A 20,900-nucleotide genomic window follows, 5' to 3' on the forward strand; every position below is an offset into this window, starting at 1 on the left:
TTAAGAAACATTAACAATGCTTTAGCAGTATTTACAGTACTCTAATGATGTTTGACTCCTGCCCCAGTGCTCCAGTGAGATGGATTCCTCTCATCTGTCACGTGAGACAGGAGTGGAGTGGAGCCAAATGCTCCCAATGTGTGTTCACTGAAAATAGTGTCTTCTTTTTTCCTGAGAAATGTTCCTTTCAACCTTGTGTTCTTCCTGGTTATGCTAGAACCGTCTGCCCTGTGGCGGCTGGCTTAAGATCCATCCCTAACTAAACAAGATCTTCTCCGGGGCATTTTTAAGTGTTGACATCCAACAGCGTCAAAGCCTTTTGCCTTCTGCTTGCAAAGCTAAGGATGTGAGCTGAGCTGCCATCACTCCCTCACCCCATTCAGCCATTCCATGTCCAATCTGATGAGTGTCTGCTAGAGAGAAGTTTCTTCTGAGCAGAGGAAATCAGGTTCAACGGGGGTCTCTGTTCTCATGAGGAAGAAGACTATAGTCGGTGGACTAGGATGACGTAATAATCATTTCAGGTTGCAGGAAGTTTTCTGAAGAAAATCACCATGGTACTAAGATAGGAAAAGAGGAAGAAGAGGTTGGTGGGTAGAGTCTCTCTGAGTAAAGAATGTTAGAATTAAGATCTGAAGGAGCGGGGTGGCACTGGTCGTGTAAATGCCTTGGGAGCAAACGTTCTTATAGAGATCTTGAGATGGAAATGAGCTTCATATTATTGTTCTTTTAAAAATAATACCATGGTGGGATGTCCCGGGCAGCTCGCGGAGCAGCTGCAAGTGGCAGCGCCATGCAGCCAGGGAGTCAGGGTCCCTGGGTAAGCGGCAGAGTCAGGCGGCTGGATGCGGTGGACAACAGAGTAAATGGACATAAGGCTATACATAAAGCTAGACATTTATTACTTAAAGAAAGGAAAATATAGACAAACATAGAGAAAACAAAGACACACACACACGACACACACACACACACACACACACACACACGCACGCACACGCAAGAGAGAAGATGGCGGCGGGGGAAGTCAAAGGTGGCTGGGGTGGGCGTGGTTAGTTCTTAAAGTGGCAGCAGAAGACTAACACATATGTCAGTGGCCCCCAAAAGGAAGTGTCTAGTCAGTGTTGAGGCACTATTATAAACACCTCACACTAGTAAAGACAGGTTTGTTCAGGCTTATGTTTCTGGTGGCTCCTGACCAAGATCAGGTCTCTGTCAAGGGTGATGCATTATTGTAGGAGCTAGTGTTTACACCTCCAGCCAAAGAAGAGAAGGAGCTTAAATTCCAGGCCACTCCCCTGCTAACCCAGGTGCTTCTCACTAGGCACCTTAAAGAACCAAAGAGCGGCTTAATAAACAATGCCACCTTTGCAGCTCAGTTTAGACTTTCAGGGACTTTTCCCAATCCCAGCAGGAAGCATTGAGAATCTGAAAGAGAATGAGGGAAAGAGTCCCAGGGCAGAGAGTGCAGAGAGTTAGGCCAAGTGCCTGGCAACAGGAGCAAATCAATTTGCAAAAATGAACCCCCATAGGGAGACCCAGCGCCAAGGAAATAGCCAGAATTCCCTGTGAACAGCCATTCCCCACCCTTCCTACACAAGTGAGTCATAAAAGAAAGCCCGTCTCAACTCAACTCCGGTGGGGTTTTGTCTCTTAGACCAACACGATCACCATTGACTGGCAGATAAATATGGATACGAAACGGGTTGGGATGAATTCCATTGAAATCACAGCAGTACATGATCTGGGTTCTTCACCTCCTATATCTTCAAACATGTTTTCTATTCCATCCATTGACTATGCCTAATTCACCAGTTTAGGGGGTGAAGATTCTTGCTTCAGTTTGTGTTTCCTTACTGTACCCTCCCTCAGCTCCTCCAGACATGTCCCCACCCACGCTGGCACCCACTTGTGTTGGTGCTCTTGTTTGCCCCTGCCACCGAGAGCGCCATGACCTAATATGAAAGGAGTTCAAGAGTGAATGCAACCTATCGAGTCCAGCTTTGGTGTGTGTGTGTATGTGGCTTCAAGGCTGACGACTCTGGACTGGACAACCAATAAGGGGGCTCATCAGCAGGTTCTGTTTATATATGTTTGCACACACACACACACACACACACACACACACACAAATATAATCAAAGAAAAAGAGGATGTCAACTTGACAGGGGTTATGGAAAGATTCTGAGGGAAAGTAACTGAGAGAGGCTGGAGGGAAGAAAGGGAAGGAGGAAGTGATGTAATTATTTTTCAATTAAAAGCAGTTTTTTAATTTGAAAAGAAGTAAATGGAGCATCTCCCCCCACACCTCTTTCAGGTACCAGCCTGATCCCCCACCCCTCACCGTGGATTTCCAGTCTCAAGAACTGTTCAAGTTAATTTTAAAGTCTTAAACTTTTAAATAAGGTCCTCCCCACACCAGTGCAAAAATAGGCTTGCTGGTCCTTCTCGGTCAATGCTACAGCTTGCCTTGAATCAACTTCACATGCTCATCCCTGGCCGTCACAGTTTCATGTACAGATGAGTGAAGCTCTGATTCCAGGTTACAGAGGAGCGCACCCAGAGCTGGGAAGCCTAAGTGTCAGAGTCAATACTTACGGGTTATATGTGAGGGCACCGAGGCCTGTGGTCAAGGTCAACATCCTTCTGTAGCAAAGGACATACCTGAGACCAGTCAGAGGCAGCTAACTCTCAGGCCACCTCTGGCTTTCTGTCTAAATTATTTCTTGGCAAAAACCCCACTATGCATTCAGGACAGTCAAGTGTATTTAGAATGAGCTCAGGGAAGACAGCAGTTTAATTAAAAGGAAAAAAAAAAAAACAGTTGAGTTTCAGTGCGATCCTCTTCAATCCAAGATGGAAATTAATTTATAATAACCTTATCTTTTATTCATGTCATGCTGCATGTTTCAGAGTATATTGGCATCCTTTTATTTCTCAGTTAGATGTGAAATAATGGTGTGTTTCTAATGGGCCGTAAGTCACTTCATGCTGGAGGGACAGAGCTGAGTCTCTGGTAACCATTGAGGGAAGTCTGCAGTCACTGGGGAGTCACTCTGTTTTCCCTTTGATGAGTCATGATATTTAAAATTCAGAGAGCTGCTGCAGGCTTCAAAGCAACCCTTTCAGATTGATCACTCCACAGCCTAACTCCATTAGCGGCCCAGGACAAAGAGAACTCATCCATTTTCCTCTAACAGCCTTCTCCTCTCTTCTCAGACCAACCTGACAGAGCTGAAGACGTTTGGTTCCCCGCCTCTGGCTGTCAGCAATGTCAGCGCTGCAGTAATGGTACTCATGGCCCCAGGGGGCAAGGTGCCCAAGGACCGCAGCTGGAAGGCTGCCAAGATCGCCATGGCCAAGGTAGACAGCTTCCTGGATTCCCTAATCCACTTCGACAAAGAAAACATCCATGAGAATTGCCTCAAAGCCATCAGGCCCTATCTCCAAGACCCTGCGTTCAACCCGGAGCTGGTGGCCACCAAGTCCTATGCAGCTGCGGGCCTCTGCTCTTGGGTCATAAACATCGTGAGGTTCTATGAGGTCTTCTGTGACGTGGAACCAAAGCGCCAAGCTTTGAACAAAGCCACCTCAGACCTAGCAGCTGCCCAGGAGAAACTGGCAGCCATCAAAGCCAAGATCGCTGTAAGTGAATCTAGAACTCCTGCCCCCCACCGCCCAATACTGTCAACCTATAGAATGCACAGCACCCTATGACCACCGCCCAGAACCTGACAATACAATGCCTAAGGAGAAATCAAAGGTTCATGCAAAATTTCTTCCCTTTTCCACCGGGACAGTTTTTACATTTCTTTCTCCACAACACATAGACTAAACAAGAAACACCCACTTGGCCATTGGTACATAGCTCTGGGCACAAAAAGGGGCTGGGCACATAATGTCCTCCGATGAGGAAAGAAATGACCCAGAGACACACAGCAGACCAAGAGTAGGATCAGTGGTGTTCCGGCTGCTCCTTTGTCAGTCAAATATGAATTAAATGCTGTTGTGCTTTTGATAGTAAAGAGCAAAAGGTTAAGGCTTTGAGGTTCCTGTTTCCCCTGAAATTCAGCGGTTAGAAGTGTCTTGACTTCACCGCTGATCAATTGTCAGTCTCCCCCACTTTCTGCGGTGTGAAGAGGGTGTGTAAGAACCTCATTGATCTATGAAGTTTTTCAAAACAAGTCACCATGTTGCAGTCTCAGCACACAGGAGGCTGAAGATGAGGATCATGAGTTTGAGGTCAGCCTGGGCTACATAACGAGATTATGTGTGGTCCTTGCCCCATGTTCGGTTTGTTAGCATTTACAAAGACCGTACATCATTAAGTCTGCTTCACTCAGGTGTGAGGGGTTGTTTTATACCGACTAGAGCAGCAGTTCTCAACATGGGGGTCTAATGGCCCTTCCACAGGAGTTACATACCAGATATCCTGCGTATGGTATATTTACATCACAATTCACAACAGCAAAATGACAGTTATGAAGTAGCAATGGGAATAATGTTATGGTTGGGGATCAGTGTAACATGAAGAACTGTATTAAAGGGTCACAGGATTAGGAGGGTTAAGAACCACTGTTCTAGAGAGAGAATTGCCTTTGAGTTTCACTTTTACCATCAAAATGGATGCTACCCAGCTGGGTAGAGTGCAGGCAGCTTGCTAGAGTTCTTGTCTAGCACACATGATGTCCTAGGCTAGAATTTTAGCCAAAAAGAAGATTAAAAATTAGCAAAGTGAGAGGTAGTCATCAGAAGGTAGCATAGCTGAAAATCTGCCCTTCTCCGTGAAGTCCCACACCTACCCAGGAAGCTATTAGCTACGGAGACCTGCTGGGAAAGGGAGAACCAGTTTTCTCCAGGGGAGTGTCACTGGGTATAACAGCCACACTCCAGGGTGAGCCAAGCTGCCCAACAGAAACTGAGCTCAAGTCATGTTTTGTGGCTTTGTCTACTTTTTTATTTGTTTTGCTATTTTTTTTATCCAACTGATATTTGTTGTTTTTCCTGTTTTGCTTTCTTCCAAGAGAATGAGACAGAGAAAAAGAACATGAAGTTGGCTTGGCTAGGGAGGTAAGAAGAACCTGAGAGGAGTCAGGAGAGAGCGAAGAATATGACCAAAATATATTATGTAAAAAATTTAAAAATAAATAAGTAATGTGTCCATCTCAACAGACCTTGGCTTCACTCTCAACTGTAATATTTACTTCTTGTGTCTTCAGAGTGTTCAGACTGTAGCTCTCTGAAGGAAAGCAGACAGGATAATAGTATCTGCCTCCAGGGATTATCCTGGGGATGGAAGACAACCATGTGTGGAGCATGCGCCAGAGGCAGCTTGTGACAAAGAAAACAGCAAGAAGGGCCCTAGGGACCGCGATCACCATTGTTGTCTCCCACACACACTTTCTGTGCTGTCAATCACACACACACACATCCAACCACGTGCATGACTTCAGTTATTGCCAGGATCAAGTGCAATCCAAACCGTGTTCTGGACATCTAGTTCCTCCATATGCCTGCCAGGCAACCACGATTCTTGCTGCGATTGTGTAGGGATGATAAAGCAGGTTTTACAAACTGAGGAGGTGGATTATAGGTGTGCTGCATAACTCATGTGGCACGGAGTTATTGATGGTCAGGTGACAATAGGCACATGAAAACTCTAGGTGGAAGATCATTGCAAACAGCCTCTCTGTGTAATATAAATCCTTGGGTCTGGGAACGTAGCTCAGTGCTAACATATTTAAGATGGTCAATCTATAACATCTTGATAAATAGCAATAATAACTTGAGTGAAGAAACAAATCTCCTCTCAATATCTGCATTCTAAACCTGGGTATTCATGGACCGTTTCCTTAAAATAGGTGGTAACAGCCATAACCAGCCTTCCGTTAGTACAAAACACCTTAGCAACCCCATTGCAGCTTTGCGGGGAAGGCAGGCAATGGACTTCCTAACAATTTTTATATAGTTCAGTCTCTCCCAGAAAAGTCTAAAGAACTGAATTTTAAAAGACTTTTTACTCAAGTTATTTTAACTAAAGGAACATTTGGTACAAAGGGGATGTTTTTAAAATATTTATACCTTTCCAGCAGTCAATTCACATGATGGGCCCACTCAACCTGGGAATGTAAGATGAATGGGCTAAGAACAATTGGCTACCATAGGAAATGTTTCTTTTCAGCCACAGTATTTTCGGCGTTTAACAAGCTCCTCTCCTTCCTGTGCTTATACATTCGCCTATTAACAGTTCAAGAACATGACCACATTCTTCCTACTACATCAGAGAGATTCAGGCAGCACCCATCCTTTTCATGGAAGCCAACCTGGGCCAAGGAGATGCCATTCCAGATGCTGCTGAGGTCACTACAGCTTTCTCCATTCATACATGTATGTTTACACTTTCAAACGTGTACACACACACACACACACACACACTTGCTTTGTTAACAGTGTTTGATCTCTAAATGGTAGATGTTTTTTGTTTGATCGTCTAGTTTTCATTTTCTGCAAGAAGCATATATCGACATTACAATTTACAATGCATCAATAAGAACAGGTTGGATATTTTCATAGAGCAGAGAAAATATCAAACGGTAGAGAAAGGTCTTCATAAGAAACAAGGGTCCTCTTTTAATTCTTGGATCTGCTTTGAGCAGTTCAGGCCATCTCAGAGCCTGCTACATAGCAGCTGAACTGTCTCCTCGGGCCTATATTTCATATTTGCAGAAGTTGTTATGTCTTAGTTAATATTCTGTCACTGTGGAGAGACACCATGACCAAGGCAACTCTTATTTTAAAAAAGCATTTAACTGGGGGCTGGCTCACAGTTTCAGAGAGTTAGCTCATGATCACCATGACAGGGAGCAGACAGGCATGGTGCAAGAGCAGTGGCTAAGAACTTTGTACCCTGATCTGCTGGTATCAGGGAGAGGGAGAAAGAGACTGGGACTGGCATGGACTTTTGGAACCTCAAGCCCACTCCACAGTTGTTGAATAAGAATGACCCCCATAGGCTCCTGTATTTGAATGGTTAGTCATTAGGCAGTGGCACTATTTGAGAAGGTGTGGCTTTGGTGGAAAAGTGTGTCACTGGGTGTGGGCTTTGGGGGTTCAAAAGCCCATGCCAGGCACCCAGTGTCCTCTCTGTAGCATGAATAATAAAAAACCAGAGGCAGATATTGGGGTTCAACCTGAAGTTTAGAAAAGCAAAGCAGCCAAACCGGTTACTAGAGAGCTCTTACCTCTATGAAATCATCAGACTGAAAGAGCGAGAGTTTCTGTCCCATCTCGCCCTATATTCCTCTCTAGTGCTGAAATTAAAGGTGTGTGCACCACTACTGCCCAGCCTCTATGGCTAACTAGTGTGGTTGCTTGGATTAAAGGTGTGTGCCACCACTGCCTGGCCTGTGTGGCTGACTAGTGTGGCAGTTTTGCGTTCTGATATTCAGGAAAGGTTCATTTATTAATATACAAATGAAATATCACTACAACTCTCTCTCTCTCTCTCTCTCTCACATACACACACACACACACACACACACACACACACATCCTGCTGCCTGCACATCAGGATGCAGAGCTCTCGGCTACTTCTTCAGCATCACACCTGCCTGCCCCCATGCTCCCTGTCATGATGATAATGAACTAAACCTTTGAAACTGTAAGCAGGCCCCTAATAAAATGCTTTATTTCATAAGAGTTCCCTGGGTTATAGTGTCTCTACTTATCGGTAGAACAGTGACTAAGACAGTTGCTAATATTGAAAATATCAGAAAATTTACATAGAAATCTGATTTCTGGTCATGATACAAATAATCAAAAGATTCCTCTATATCATTCACTGCCTGCAATTAGCTAATGTCTTCATATTGGAGTTAATGGCCATGTTGCATTTTGTCATCAGCCCCATTGGTGCCTGTTTCCTAAGACTGGACTCGTGTCCGGCTGGTTCTCAGCATCTTCTTGTTCTGTTCATTGGAACATTCAACTCTGTTCTTATGCTAGATTGATATTTCTGCTCCCTGGGTCTTCTTCAGACATCTGACTGGTCTAAGTTGTCGATTTTGACATCTTCCCAGAAAATTTATGACAACTGGTTTTAGACATCTTCTTTATTCTTGCTCCGTTGCATGGAGGTGGCTTCCTGGCAGCCTCATCTTTCAGGATGAAACTGTCTATCATCCCAAACTCCTGCTCTTCTCTCATCCTCCTGCGTCCCTACTTCTGTCATCATAATATTATTTCTGCCTTGTGACTGCCATGGTCAAAACTATCTGCATTGGTTTCTGTAACCAAAGCTAAGTATCTCTGCCCATAGACTGATTCATAAAAATTTTTTAAAAAAATCAATAACTTCCATTTATATTAAGTGAACATCTCTATTGCTCACAGTAGATCTAAGTGATGCACTATATTTTTTAAAAAATATATTTTAATTTTAAGTGTTATGCATGTTTGCCTACATATATATGTACTATGCATGTACCCAGTTGTCCTCAGGGATCAGAAGAGAATGTCAAATCCCCTGTAACTGGAGTTGCAACTGGTTGTGGCTTATCACATAGGTGCTGGAAACAAAACCTGGGTCAGCTGCAATAGCAACAAATGCTCTCAACCACTGAGACCTTTCTCTACCTCCTGGCTTTCTTTTTTATATCAGTCTTTTTGCCCACGTGGAGTTTCTACCTTCCTTTATTGGTTTTCATCCATGATTTGCTTTTATGTAGCGGCCATTACTTATCCGTTCTCCACCCAGCCAGGTGTTCTATCAGGCCATTGTCTCCAGTATCTGTCTCCCTTGTTCCTAGTTCAGGGCCCCAGTCAGTGTTGAGGGTAAGCAAGGACCACTCATTTATTTCTTGAGCTTGTTTCAATGATGTCTGAACCCCATAATGTCTCCTTTCTTGGTCTATTGTTTTATTTTGCTGTATCCTGCCCTCAAGTCACGTTCCCTGGAAAGTAAAGGGTTAAGGGTTAGGTAAAGACCAGCTATAGTCTGGTCATGTCTTTATTTTGCTAACAAACCCAAGTCAAAACTTTGCAAACTATGGAAATCTGGATTGTTCAATTTTTTCCCCTTGAAATACTGAACATTCTGTGTTCTCATCTGCTGAGCTGTCAACCTCCTGACCCTTGTGCTGGCCACCTTTCCAGAAGCCTTTGACCTTTCTATTATCCGTAGCCCCTGATGCCCAGCACTGACGTACTTAGCTTTCATTCTTTTTTATTTCTTCACAATTTCATATTTACATTGATGAATGTTGATTATTTTAGCATATTCCTTATTGCCTTTCTTAGCTTTCTCTTTTCCACTGAAACTTTCCTGCTCCCCGATCCCACTTCTGTGCTTGCACGTGTGTGTGTGTGTGTGTGTGTGTGTGTGTGTGTGTGTGTGTGTGTGTGCATGCGCACGTGCGCACACTTGTCCCATTGAATTTAACAAGGGTTGTTTGCATGAGCATAGATGGGGTTATTTACTGGCATGGGAAACTTACCAGTGGCTACATTGTTGAAGAAAATGACAGCTCCTCCCCAAGGAACCATTAACTGACAATAGACCATCGGAGAAGGGTGGAACCTCACCAGCCCCTCTCTCTTCCATGGTAAAATGATGACAGGGTCAGTCTCAGACAGACCCTGTGCAGGTAACCACAAGTAGAACAACCATATCACATCCAGAAAACAACATTTCTCAGCACAATTGCCCATCTTCTGGTTTTTACATTCTTCTGCCTCCCTGTGTCAGCACACACACACGCACACACACACACACACACCATTTCTGCTGTGTTCCCTGAGTCCCAGAGGAGACACTGTCAATATCCCTTTTAGGGCTCATTACTCATCAGTCACTCGGTTAAGAGTCTCTGTGTTGACCACCACCCACTGCAAACAGAAGCTTCTCTGACCAAGCTTAATAACATCATAATCCATGAGCACAAACATAAATGTTTAGAAGATAATTCAACATCATGTCCATTCAGCAAAACAGCAGCAGTAGGTCCCCCCGCTCAGAACCTATGACCTCCTCCGTCCTGCAGTTTTGCCCAGGTTTACAGTCCAAGGTATGAGTTCCCTCCTGTGCAGGCGGCCTCAGATCCAATCAGAAGGCAGCTGGCTACCCCCATAGCAGCCATGTCATTATTGCGCCAGTGGGTGCATCTTGTTTTGCAGGTTGTTGTTGTAGTTTGAAAAGTTCACAGCTGGTAAGGGTACTAATGACTTTTCCCTCCCGGTAGTCCACTTGGCACCTTCTAGGACTCTGAAAGCTAGCCAGCAGGGAGGAAGCTTCCAGGTCAGTTACAGCTTGATGCTTTTCAGCCTACAAAGTTTAGGTAGCCTCAGCACTAGGGTCTCACCATCTAGTTCTAGTGTGCAATAAAGAGGAATGGCAATAACCTGTGTTGTTGTGGATGGTCCCTGTGGCCTTCCTGATCAATGGCTCTTAGGAGAGCATTTTGATTTTCACTTAATGACCAATGACTTCTGAGAGTATTATTCACCCAATGCAGAGTATCTCCTTTCAAATTCTTAAATTATATATTAATAATTAGAACTATATAAATAATTTATAAACACATAAATTATATATTTAATAATCTTATAGAATAGTAGGTTTCCATATGGCTTTTTCATACCTTCCCAGTTTGAGATAAACCCCACTCCCACCTTCTTGCCTTCCCTATCCCTTCCCAACTTGGATCTTTACTTAAACCCTTCCACCTCATTATGGTCCCCTCTTTCTCATATCACACGTTTCTAATATCCCATTCTTTGATGTTATTCATGCTGACATGGGGGACTTACTGTCTTTAGCCCTGACATGCTGTCGTTGTTTTCTTCGGCAATCCCTCTTCTATTTTCTTTGTAATCTTATCTTCTGCAATACAAGTACATTGAACATTGAACCTCCCAACTCTGTCCTCTATTTTCCCTCACCTTTCTGCCACTGTTCATTTTCTCCGGCTTACTGGGAGATTTCAGAAGCCTTGTGCAGTTTCTGAGTTCACCTTTCTCACCCACATTCCAAGCACTCTTGTTAGTTTACATTAACAATGAACTGGTGTTTCCTAATACTGGTTTCATTCTCACCTCCATTTAATAAAATCCTGTTCTTATGTTATAGCCGAACCATCTTGAACCTCTCTGAGAACTGGTCCCGAGGCCTTTAGTGCTGTTCTTGTTGCTATTGGGAGCTCTTGTTTACCTTAATGTAGGTATTTGCTAACACTGTCCGTTGTTTCTCGGGGGAAGCTAAGAAGATGGCACGACCACTGCATTAATGAACACACAGCAGCTGTAGAAAACTTACAAAGATATGGAAGCTGGAAGGGGGAGCGCACGGAGAAGGGGGCCAGCAGGCATGGGGGATATGAGAAGATAGTCAGGTAGAATGAATATGGTTACCATGCACTGTATTTAAGTACAAAAATATCAACAATTTAAAGATAACTTTTTAAAGAGCTGGTATTGTCTCTGCAGATAAAGGCAGGACTGACTGATAAGATTTATTTCTAAGATCAGATGAGCTATGCTGGATGCATCCTAAGTGCTAGAATTTCTCCTTCATGGTAATGCTGCATCCTACATTTGGACAGAGATACTTGTTGGGGGTACCAATAGGCTTCCAGTTAGTCCTCCTTTTTACCACCCACACAGTCACACTTCCAGACTCTCCAGTTGGTGGAGGCTCTGCAGATAAATAGCCTTCATGGTGACCTGAGGAAGCCACAGGCTCCTCTGCCCATCTCCAGCCATCCAGCACCTCCAATGGCATGGTCTTCCACCATCCTGGTGGACTCTTGGTCTTCCACCATCCTGCTGGACTCTCTCACGCCTAACGCTGATTCATATGGTGTGCAGAACTTATGCCTGTTGCAGTTGCTTCCCAATAACTTTAGTGATTGCCTGGGAAGAAGAAGAGGTGATGGGTGTATTCAGTCCAATATCATTAATCCAATGCAGGCTGATTTTTAAAGTGCTGGTTGTGTGAGCTCAGACACCTTAGCAAGGGCCCACAAAGCAGCCTAGACTTCCGTTACACATACGGGACATGTCCAGAGGTATCTGCTGTGTGTCCCTGTGTCTTTACCTATGTGAATGAACACTCTAAAGGTGACAAGTATAATGTTTCTGTACTTCTTGATAAATTCAGAGAAAAATTGAAGCTTTTCTAAAAAAAAAAAAAAAATCCTGCCCTTTATGATGATGGGGGAAAACAGATGAGGGCTAAGTAAGCTCTAGCCAAAGAAGGCCAGCCCAGCCTCAACTCAGTGTGGCACATCCTGTAGGTGGCACTCCCATGTCCCACCTCCACCTCACCCCCGGGGCCACAAGTTATATTCTTGCTTCTCCATTTGTAGTGTGCTTGTGAACTCACTGGAACCTCTTCAGTAATGGTTTAAGTAAAATGCTGCAGGTCCCTGAGTGGCCCCCATGGGTAGTGGGCAGCAGGCCATGAGAGCACGCCGCAGGGCGCCAAGTGGCAACAGGTAGTGGGCAGGGGGTCCCAAGACCACTGCAGGCTACAAAAGGAGCCGGGTCCCAGGCAGGAAGCCGTGTGGTAAGTGAGAGACTGAGGCAGATAGGCACGCCATACGGAGTGAAGTTGAACATTTATTTAGTGGGTTATGGAAGGGAAGGAGAAAAAGGGGAAGAGCAGAGAGAGAGACAGAGAGAGAGAGACAGAGAGGGGGGGGAGAACTCAGGCTGGAAGCTGAAGATCAGATTGCCTGGGTGAACTGGGGAGGAAGTAGGCGTGGCTTATCTCTTAAAGGGACAGGACAGACCATTACACCTTTCCCCAAGGAAAGGTGGGACTTTTTCTCTCCCTTTTCTCTGCTTCATGTCCATCTTACCTCATTGCCTTTACACAAGCCAGGTGCTCTCAGCTTTGATCTCTGGGCTTTCATCCCAGGCTCCCCCTGCAGGAAGAAGCTGATGTTGTCTCTGGGGTGCTACCTGAAATCACCCTTCATTGGGCTTCCTTTCAACCCCTTTCTTACTGCCCTTAGTCTCTGGACCTTCCTTTACCCAGCATTCCCTTTGTCTCTGGGCCCTCCCCTACCCAGCATGCCCTTCAGAGTCCTCTTATAAAACCATATCTCAGAAGCACTAGTGGTGCCTGGAATTACCAACCAACTTTACGTCCCTTCCTCGACAGCACCTTAATGAAAACCTAGCGAAGCTCACAGCCAAGTTTGAGAAAGCAACAGCAGAGAAACTCCGGTGTCAGCAGGAAGCTGAAGTGACCGCAGGCACCATCTCCCTTGCGAACCGCCTGGTGAGTCTGAGCTTCGACTATGTTAGCAGTTTGTCAGGTGCCCCAGGGGTGTGACTAGAAGAGCTCCCCTCAGGGCGACTTTGACTGGCCTTGGGGAGATGGGGGGGGGGCGGCATTAAAATGTGCAGAGCTACAGGGACCTGACATTTGACAAGTATGGGTACTCAGCCACTCAGCCTTCTCTGTTCAAAGCTGATTTTGTAAGGAGGTAGTTAGACAGAAAAGTACGCTGGTAGCTGGTATTTCTAATGTTTGCCCTGTGTCTGGCTCTGTGTTGTTGATAGGCTCTCACTCTGCAGTCTAGGCTGGTTGCAAACTTGCAGCCTTCAAGCCTCAGCTTCTGGAGTCTTGTGATTACGGAAGTGAGCTGCCATGCCTGACTTTGACATTCCACTTTTCATGAGAGGTCAAAGAATTTGTAGTCTTTTAAAATCCCTTATGGCTTGTGTTTCTCTCACATCCAGCAGCAGAGACTGGAGAGCAGCTTCTACTGAGTGTGAGTTCTCTTTACTCCCAGCACCACCCTCACCACAGAAGAGAACTATAATAAATCCCTTCCCTCCCTCATTCCAGCTACCGCCATATTTCTGCAAGGAGTCACGTGTTGTAGCCACTACTGGACTGAGCCGTGGTTTAACGAGGGCACTAATCCACATGTGTGTCCGTTGCTATTTACTCTGATGTTGCATTAAGACAGAAAATAGAGAGGGGAGGAAGGAAGGGGGTGGGGAAAATGTATAGCTCAATTAAAAACAATAAATAAATTAAAAAGTAAAAAAGACAGATAATAGATTTTTTCTAGAAGTAGTTTAGACCAAGAATGAGCATAGGTATGAATTCTCCACTTTTTTACCCATGTCTCCTCTGTCTCGAGTTTGTGGTCTGTGGCCTGTCTGTTGTCGTTATCTGACCTGGACCTGTTGTCTGTCTGTCCCTAACAAAGGACTTTGTGCTGTGTTTACTGAACAGAACATAAATCAATGATATGGGAAAGAAATGGGAAATGTTTTTCAACAGAAATCTTCAACAGAATTTTATCGGGAAGTGTTTTTTTGACTGACTTCGAATAGCACTCCAAACCACACAAATCTTAGCAATCAAGAACATACTGCTTTCCTTGCTTATGGAATATTTTTTAAAGTTGGTTTTAACCCATTGGCTGCTTTCAGCAGATAAGTACATACATATATATATATACACACGCATGCATATTTTATTATGGGTCGGGGCATGGAAGTACATAATTTAGGATTAAAGCTATGCACTAGCTTAGGTTGTCAAAGCTGATTATGTGGGAAGGGCAAAGCGTGGTGAGGTTGGTTACACTGTTCTCATAAAGGCAGGTCAGAGTGAAGTAGGCTGAGCACATAGTAGGACAGCTGGTTGAGCACTTAGTGCAAAACTATCTCAAAGCTTGCTATCAGTTTGGATGCAAGATCGGGCAGAAAAATGTGTCTAACTGTAGAGTTATGGCAGTTACAGTTACGGCTGCTGTGCAGCTTTGAGATGGTCCGTTTCACCAAACAGTTTGGTTTGAAGATGCCACCCTGCAGACATGTAAGAAACTGGCCAGACCTGTCTAGCCTGCCTCCCAGCGAGCTCCTTACCTGGCTTCGGAAACTCAGCACAGCCTTCTCCATCAAATGGGGACGTCTCCAAATGCATTGCCATGCAATGTCACAGGGCAATGTCTGGACATACGGGCTCTGACACCACTCTGTCTCCACCAACGTTCTGTAGAGAAACTTGGACTCCACTGTTGTAGTCTAAGAACGTGACAGGGACATGCTGGGTTGGCAAATCACTTCTTGCTCTGCCAGCTCTCACCATGTTTAATAGTCTCCTCCCAAGAAGAGAGGTGTCTTCCAGAAATGGGCCAGGTTAGCTGAAGTGTGTTCTGCAGTCTCCGGTACTTTGTACACACTTGGGTGTATACTCCTTCTTCCGTCTGAATTCACCTCTGTCTTCCCACCCGCTGGAAAATTATTAGGGCACGTGGACTTGACTTTATTTTCATATCTCCAGCACTTAGGGAGGCGAAAGAAGAAAATCCTAGCGTGGCTTCCAGACCAGGCACTGTGCTAAGTGGCAACACACATGAACATGTTTGGTCCTCGCAACACCCCACAGAATTGGTATAGCTGTCTCCACACGTAGAAAGGGCAGAACCCAGCAAGCAGCATCCAGAACCTGTTAACATCCCACAGTCCGTGTGATGCACAGAATAGGGGCTTGTGTGCTGGAGGGTCACCTGCAGCCAGGACATGGCCAATGGAAAGGGTGGCTTAATGGAAAAGGATTCGCAGTGGCTCTCTGGGACTTCTTACTATGGATATATGGCATGTGAGCTCCTTGTCTAAATACACCGCTCTGTGGGCTCCATCTGACGCTTCTCTCTCCCTTGCGCCCTTTAAATGGCAGGTTGGAGGACTCGCTTCCGAAAACGTCAGGTGGGCAGAGGCTGTGCAGACCTTCAAACGGCAGGAAAGGACATTATGTGGAGATATTCTTCTTACTACAGCTTTCGTTTCCTACTTGGGCTTCTTTACCAAAAAATATCGAAAGAGCCTCATGGATGGGACCTGGAAACCCTATCTGAACCAGCTGAAGGTATATGTGGCCTGAATCAGTCCTGACCGTGTCAGCCTGTGTGGACCTCTGAGATCACATGACCATCATAACCCAAACCTTTCAGTACTCCTTGCATATGCACTGACACACCCACTGAGTACCAGGCACGGGACATACACGTTCATATCCTCTCCATTGCCAGGCAGTATGATCCTCTATCCTCTGCTCCACCTAGAACCTTGTTTTGATGGGTTCTCATGGGAGCTCCACGCTCTGGTTCTTTGATGAGCTCCACCTCCTGACTGACTTCCAAATGGCAAAACCTGGGAGACACCAAAAGATGTCTCTGTTCCGGAGGGCTTTGTAGGAGCAGTGAGGAGAGTTCCTTCTCTGTTCTTCCTGGCCCATTGTCGTTGGGTCCCAAAACCTTACAGTTGTACTCATGGCTCAGAAACACAGCTATAAAAGCCACGTTGTCATCAGTGCTCAGGTCTCTCGCGTGGGCCGTGCAGAGGGTCAGGCACCTCTGTGGAACTATTCCCAGACCCTCCCTCTGTATATCCAAGCCATGAAATGGGGGTGGGGAAACGATGTCTGCTAAGTAAAGGAGATTTCAAGCCTCACCTAGGCCCTAGCATTCCTTTGGCACACCCTTATCACTCAGGCTCATCAGTTCCCAAACACTAGTCAAAAATTCAGAGTGTCCTACATGCCATGCCAATGGAACACAAAAGACATGCCAGGCCAGGATGGCTTCAGCATATTCATTGTCCAACAGAGCTGATCAGGTCCACAGACTTCAGCAACAGAAAGAGTGGGCACAATTCACAGCGAACCCTGAGGCATATCCCAAACTCCACCCATAACTACAGCCCTAGAATGCAAAATGCATTTGTATAGCAATGCCGAAGGTTTCCCAGATCTACTCATAAAATTCTACCCGTGTGATGATTGGATGGACTGGTTTCAGATAGTTACAGTGCTAGAAATAGCACAGATAGAAGTTCAACGATAACTAGTGGCATTCGTTGTGTTAACTAGTTGAGCTAACAGAGCAGTCATCTCATTCATCTTGAACACTTGTGATGGGAGAAAATCGGTGGAAGAACCAAGGAGTGAGAGAAGATGTGTGGCTCTTAGCGGCATGGGGGGTTGGGCTTGTTTGAGACGCATAAACATTCCTGTGCTATAGATGCCATTGGCAGTGTCTTAGTCTATTGTCTGGTGATGAAACAGTGCCGGAGAGCAGCTGTCAATAAAGAACTGCTATTTATTTGGTTCATGATGCTTTGGACCTAAGTACTTTGACATCCCATGCCAGAAGACAGAAGAGGAAGAAAAAGTGAGAGCCAGAGAGAAAGGTGGGACCAAACTCAGGTCTGTGACCCACTTAACAGGAACTAATTCCCTCCCATGATATCAATGCAGAGCCACAATGACCTGCTCCCTGGGAGTTAAGTCTCCAACACCTGAATTTTGGGGAACACATTTGAACCACAGCAAACAATCTGGTAAAGTCTATGAACCCCAGAATAATGTTTTATTCGTAAGATTACAAAGAAAACATGGCAAAACAATTTCTGGTTTTGCTTTGTTTTATTTTCACTATACGTTTCAGTCCTACCTTAAACTCACAATCCTCCTGCCTCAGCTTCCACTACATCAAGCTTCTCAAGGGAATTCAGTCCCTCGTAATTTTTATCCTGAGATCAGAAATGTATTTCAAATGTCATATATATATATATATGTAATGTATATGTAATTACAGCAGTCAGGATGCTGAGATGATAGGATTATGAGTTCAAGGTCATCCTGAGCTATGTAGTTGAGATGTTGGAGAGAGAAAGAGAGAGAGAGAGAGAGAGAGAGAGAGAGAGAGAGAGAGAGAGAGAGAGAGAGAGAGATTACATGATGCTATAGCATAGGCCTTCTCTTTCCTTCATTTAAACTTGTTTTAATTGTGGCATGGTGTTCTCACCTATAAATTTCACACTTTAGAACCATGTGATTAAGTTGCCAACAACTCACAAGAATATCATAGTGTTTTAAGTAAGTCAATGATTTTTGTGAGATAACATTCACTTCCGTCCTGGGGATCATGTGGCCAAAGAGCTGCCACTTGAACATGCCTAAAGGAAGAGGAGTTTAAAAAGGGTGACACAGCCTCCCAGAGGTAGCTAAGCAAAACAAACTGCAAGGATGGTTGAATGAAAGCCTTTAAAGGGTATAAGGTCCAAACCTCAAAACCATTGTACTAAATGGAAGTGGCCAGACACAAAAGGTCACATCTTGTATGATTCCATTTTTATTAAATATCCAAAATAAGAAAATCTATAGAGACAGAAAGCATATTCGGCATTGCCAGGAGCTTGTGGTAGAGACACACAGGGAGGGGTTGTTTAATGAGCATGGGGGGGGGTCATGAAAATACCCGGGAGAAGATTGATGGGGTTGAAGACTGTATAACACTGAGAATGTGCTATCCTCCCCCAAACTGTAGGCCTCACGATGGTTCATTTTACACTATATAGAGCTTACCACTTTTTAAAGATATGTAAGACAGTGGAAAATATTGCCTATAGAAGAATTGGGTGAACTGGGAAAGACCAAAATAGAAACACAGAAAGAATTTTCCCGCTCTGAGGGTACACAGAGCAACATGGGTGGAGTTCTCAGGGGTTGGGTGTGTTCTCCAGTAAGTCCCAGCAGGTGTGCTTGCTAGGAGGGTCTTGTGAACAGTTTTGAGGAAAGAAGATTGATGTAGGGGCAAGGAAGCTTCCTCAGCCCTTTGTGAGCTGCTAAAAGAGGTGAGAGGAGAAAGCGGTCTGTGTGCGCCAGTTATGCCGCCAGGAAACTGACCTGAGAAACAGAAAAATGGCAGAGGAGTAAATGTCCACATAGTTATGGATTGTATAAATTAAGATATAAATAATCAGACTGGCAAGATAGCTCAGTCTCCAAGCTGAACTACTTGAGTTAGACCATGGAGACCCACATAGTAGAGGGAGAGAACCAGTTCCCCCAAATTATACTCTGACTTCCACACGCATGCCATAGTACATGCACACCCACACCCGTACATACACATGCATTCACATTAAATGAGTCATTCTTTAAAAAAAAAAAAGACATAAATGAGCCATAGAAGGGGTTTAAGATGAAGACACTGAGAAGCAAAGAGTTGGTTGCAGGATGAATCATCTATCAAGATGTTTTCAGCAGCAATTACACAGCCAGGAAAGCACTCTTTAGGGGCATGTTGATCTTGCTTTTAAAAGGGTTGTGTTATGTAGTAAGATACTATGGATTCTCCACAACAGAGGTGGGGTTTTCCACTCAGAGTGTGCCTGTCACCTCTTCACCAGGTTCCCATCCCAACCACCTCAACCCTGGACCCCCTGAGGATGCTGACTGATGATGCTGATGTGGCTGCCTGGCAGAATGAGGGCCTCCCTGCAGACCGCATGTCCATGGAAAATGCCACCGTCCTCATCAACTGTGAGCGCTGGCCGCTCATGGTCGACCCTCAGCTGCAGGGCATCAAATGGATCAAGAACAAGTATGGAGAAGAGCTCCGAGTCACCCAGATTGGCCAGAAGGGGTAGGTGAATGGGCACACAAGTTGACCCTGTTGCCATTTGTCTAAGAAGGAAACACTGCATGGAGCAGACTTAAGCCCTAGTGGATTTTTTTTCTCTTCTGATCTCGCCATCAGGTGACCCTCCTTATTTCTTGCCTGTTTCCCTCTCAGTTTAGGAAGTATTTCAGTAAGATTCTTGGGTACCAGCTCTGTGCTCTTTCTCTTTAGGAATCATGTGATCAATAGAATGACTGTAGTTCATAACTTAGTATACATTTCATAGGAAGAGAAGAATTCAGTGGTTCTCCAACACAAAGAAATGGTGATTGTTTAAGGAAGCAGAAACCCTCTTTACCTTGACCATTGCATAAGGTATACATAAATCAAATCATCACCCTATACCCCATAAGGACGTACAACTATTATATACCACTTAAAAGGATGTTGTACTTTCTCATCTGGGCATACATTATCACCATTTCTGGTGGTGATAATTATCTCTTTATCTCTTTGACAATTAATATTTATTATCAAATAGACAATATCATAATCACCTCTGGGCATGCCTATTGGGAATCATCTTGACTAGGTTAGTTTCTTGCCATTGATTGAGGTAATTGAAGTGAGAAGACTCACCCTAAAAGTGGGTAGCACCAAGTTCCTAGGCTTGGATCCTGGACTGAATAAAACTGAGAAATATAACTGTGGTAGTTTGAGTGAAAATGGTCCCCATAGGCTCGTATGAAATGGCATTATTTGAAAGATTAGGATATGTGGCCATGTTGGAGTGGGTGTGGCCTTATTGGAGTATGTGCATCGTTGGGAGTGGGCTTTGAGATTTCAGATGCTCAAGTCCGGCCCAGTGGCTCACACTCTCTTCCTGCTGCTTGCTGATCCAGATGTAGGACTTTCAGCCACCTCTCCAGCACCATGTTAGTCTGTGTGTCATCATGTTCCCACCATGATGACAATGGACTAAACCTCTGAACTGTAAGCCAGCCTCACTTAAATGCTTTCCTTTATGAAAGTTGTTGTGAGCATGGTGTCTTTTCACAGTGGTAGAACATTGACTAAAACAAAAGTTGGTTCCTGGGGCTTTGGCAGTACCGTGATAGGCCTGACTATGCTCTCATTTGAAGAAATGTGGACTTTGGGACTGTGGATTAGGAAAGTAGTTGAATGCTTTAGGCAGAGTTTCATGGGCCATTCCAGTAAGACCATGGAAGATAGTGATGCTGAGAGTGACTTGAAATATGGGGGCCTGGCTCAAGAGGTTTCAGAGAAGTAGAATCTTAAAATATAGTCTATATATCATTATTGTTGTGATATTTTAGTGACAAATGTGGCCATTTTCTGCCCTTGTTCAAAAAACCTGCCTGAGACCAACTTGAGGAGTTTTGGATTAACATTAGCAAGGAGATTTCAAAACAGCCGAGTACTGACTATGACAAATGGTTATTGGTGACT

The 20,900-nt window shown here is 44.6% G+C and overlaps 1 protein-coding gene across 1 annotated transcript in view; it reads left to right on the top strand.

Annotated features, from left to right (window-relative positions):
* The window catches only part of Dnah9 (dynein axonemal heavy chain 9), a 362,388-nt gene that overhangs the window by 263,657 nt on the left and 77,831 nt on the right, over window positions 1-20,900 (top strand). The window contains exons 50-53 of the mRNA XM_087910517.1: window positions 3,220-3,645; window positions 13,163-13,282; window positions 15,704-15,892; window positions 19,219-19,454. Of these exons, the coding sequence (XP_087766643.1) occupies window positions 3,220-3,645; window positions 13,163-13,282; window positions 15,704-15,892; window positions 19,219-19,454 (971 nt within the window). The remainder of the gene's footprint in view (window positions 1-3,219; window positions 3,646-13,162; window positions 13,283-15,703; window positions 15,893-19,218; window positions 19,455-20,900) is intronic.

Source organism: Myodes glareolus, chromosome 9 (assembly GCF_982192425.1).
Source record: "Myodes glareolus chromosome 9, mMyoGla1.1, whole genome shotgun sequence".
Lineage (NCBI taxonomy): Eukaryota > Metazoa > Chordata > Mammalia > Rodentia > Cricetidae > Myodes > Myodes glareolus.